The sequence below is a fragment of the Echinops telfairi genome, unplaced genomic scaffold (genome assembly GCF_000313985.2).
Source record: "Echinops telfairi isolate 266 unplaced genomic scaffold, ASM31398v2 ScPeMD7_443;HRSCAF=831, whole genome shotgun sequence".
Taxonomy (NCBI): Eukaryota; Metazoa; Chordata; class Mammalia; order Afrosoricida; family Tenrecidae; genus Echinops; species Echinops telfairi.
Window position 1 is genome coordinate 74,450,814 of NW_022104341.1, and position 1,647 is coordinate 74,452,460.

General features: G+C 46.7%; 1 protein-coding gene across 1 annotated transcript in view; it reads left to right on the forward strand.

Annotated features, from left to right (window-relative positions):
* The first annotated feature begins 1,208 nt into the window (after positions 1-1,208).
* Positions 1,209-1,647, forward strand: part of LOC101639377 (protein mago nashi homolog) — a 4,393-nt gene continuing 3,954 nt past the window's right edge. Inside the window, exon 1 of the mRNA XM_004699411.2 lies at positions 1,209-1,292. Within this exon, the coding sequence (XP_004699468.1) occupies positions 1,278-1,292 (15 nt within the window). The 5' untranslated portion in view covers positions 1,209-1,277. The remainder of the gene's footprint in view (positions 1,293-1,647) is intronic.

Below are 1,647 nucleotides of genomic sequence, written 5' to 3' on the forward strand. Positions count from 1 at the left end.
GGGGGGGCAGTCACCTTGTCATTCCAGTTTTCCACGAACTTTTGGAAGCCCACCGTCGGTAGTGCTCGCAGAGAAGAGTTCAAAACCAAAGTGGCTTGTTGCCGAGTGTAGTCTGCGGTGAGGGGCCTTGAGAGGGGCTCGTGCAAAACGACCGCTTGCTTTTGGGGGGAAAGGGAAAGCCCTCTGGGCGCTACTTTTTACAAAAACTAAGTCAGAATCAACTCGACGGCAGTGAGTTTTAATGTCAGTCTTTGCTCAAAGCGAGATGGGTGAGACGAACTTTCAAAGAGCAGGGCAGATCTGTATGAAGTGCGGGGGTGGGGTGGGGGAGAGGAAGAATCCGAATAGTCAGAACCCATTGGGGATAGCATTAACAGTCTGAAAACCCAACACATTTATAGGGTGTTTCTTGCAAAAACCAAGCATGAGGGAGCTTCAGCCCAACTTGTAACCCCCTTTGGCAATATCAAAGCACTGGAGGAATCCAGCGAGAGCTCTCACTAGAGGACTGTTGACTGGCCGGAGAAAAAGGACAGGCTAGGCAGAGAAATCATACAGCTGCTGTTGGATCACTTACAGTAGCTCAGTTCATATGTGTGTCTTCTAGTCTACAAGGTACAAGTTCCGTCTTCTCGTGCCTTTCCTCCTTTCTCCTCCCCGTCACATAGCCAACCTAGCTTGCTGGGTGGCACATACACAGGGGGTCACGAAGGGCCTTGTGTGCCTCATGGGCGATGAGCGCAATGATAAAAAGCACTTCCATCACAGGACTAGATCAGAGGGTGGGGTGGCCATGTGTAAATGTACATAACCAGCACTTTGCAGTTTTCAAAATGCTTTCACAAAGCTCACTTGAGCTTCAGGAGGCCTCGCGTACAGATACAGGTATTCCTGGCTGTCCCTAGTGTCAGATGAGGACATTGGCCTTTAGCAATGTGATTTGCCCAAGCTTACAGAAGTGCCTGCCTGTATTCTGTTGGCACACATAGCTACCTTTTGCACTAAAATGTAGTTTGGCACCAGCTGGACTTTTGGCTGTGTGAGGCTCTTTGGCCGAAAGTGAAGAAGTGAGAAGACTTGCTTTGTTACAACACCAAAGGTTAAATAGCAAATCTGTTAGACAATCTGAAGAGAAACGATACATTTTAAACAACAGCTGATAGTGTTGGTAGCTAGTGATGCTTTGGTCTTGTGTTTTCATTGTACATTGAATTTGTTCTTTGCCTTTCGCAGGTAAATTGAGATACGCCAACAACAGTAATTACAAAAACGACGTCATGATCAGAAAAGAGGTATGCGCCTTCTGGGAGGCCTGCTCTCACTGCAGTTCCGCCTGTTGCTTTGTGAGGTGTTTATTCTTTCTGGACATGGGAGTGACTCCTTTCTTTAGTGTGTTTTCTGTCACTATGCTGAGTCACTACTGGTGATTATGTGAGATCCAGCAGATCATGGTTTGAACCCTGACTCTGCAAATTACTAGCCGTGTGATCTTGGGCCAGTTAGTTCCCTGGTTGAACTAGGTAACTGTCACTTTTCTTCATTCACCAAAGCAGGGATGATAAAGCCTGCCCTTCTCGCTCCTTTGTAAGTGCTCTTGTAGAATAAAAGGTTATATTTAAAGTGCTTGGTACATTTCCTTGAGAAAAG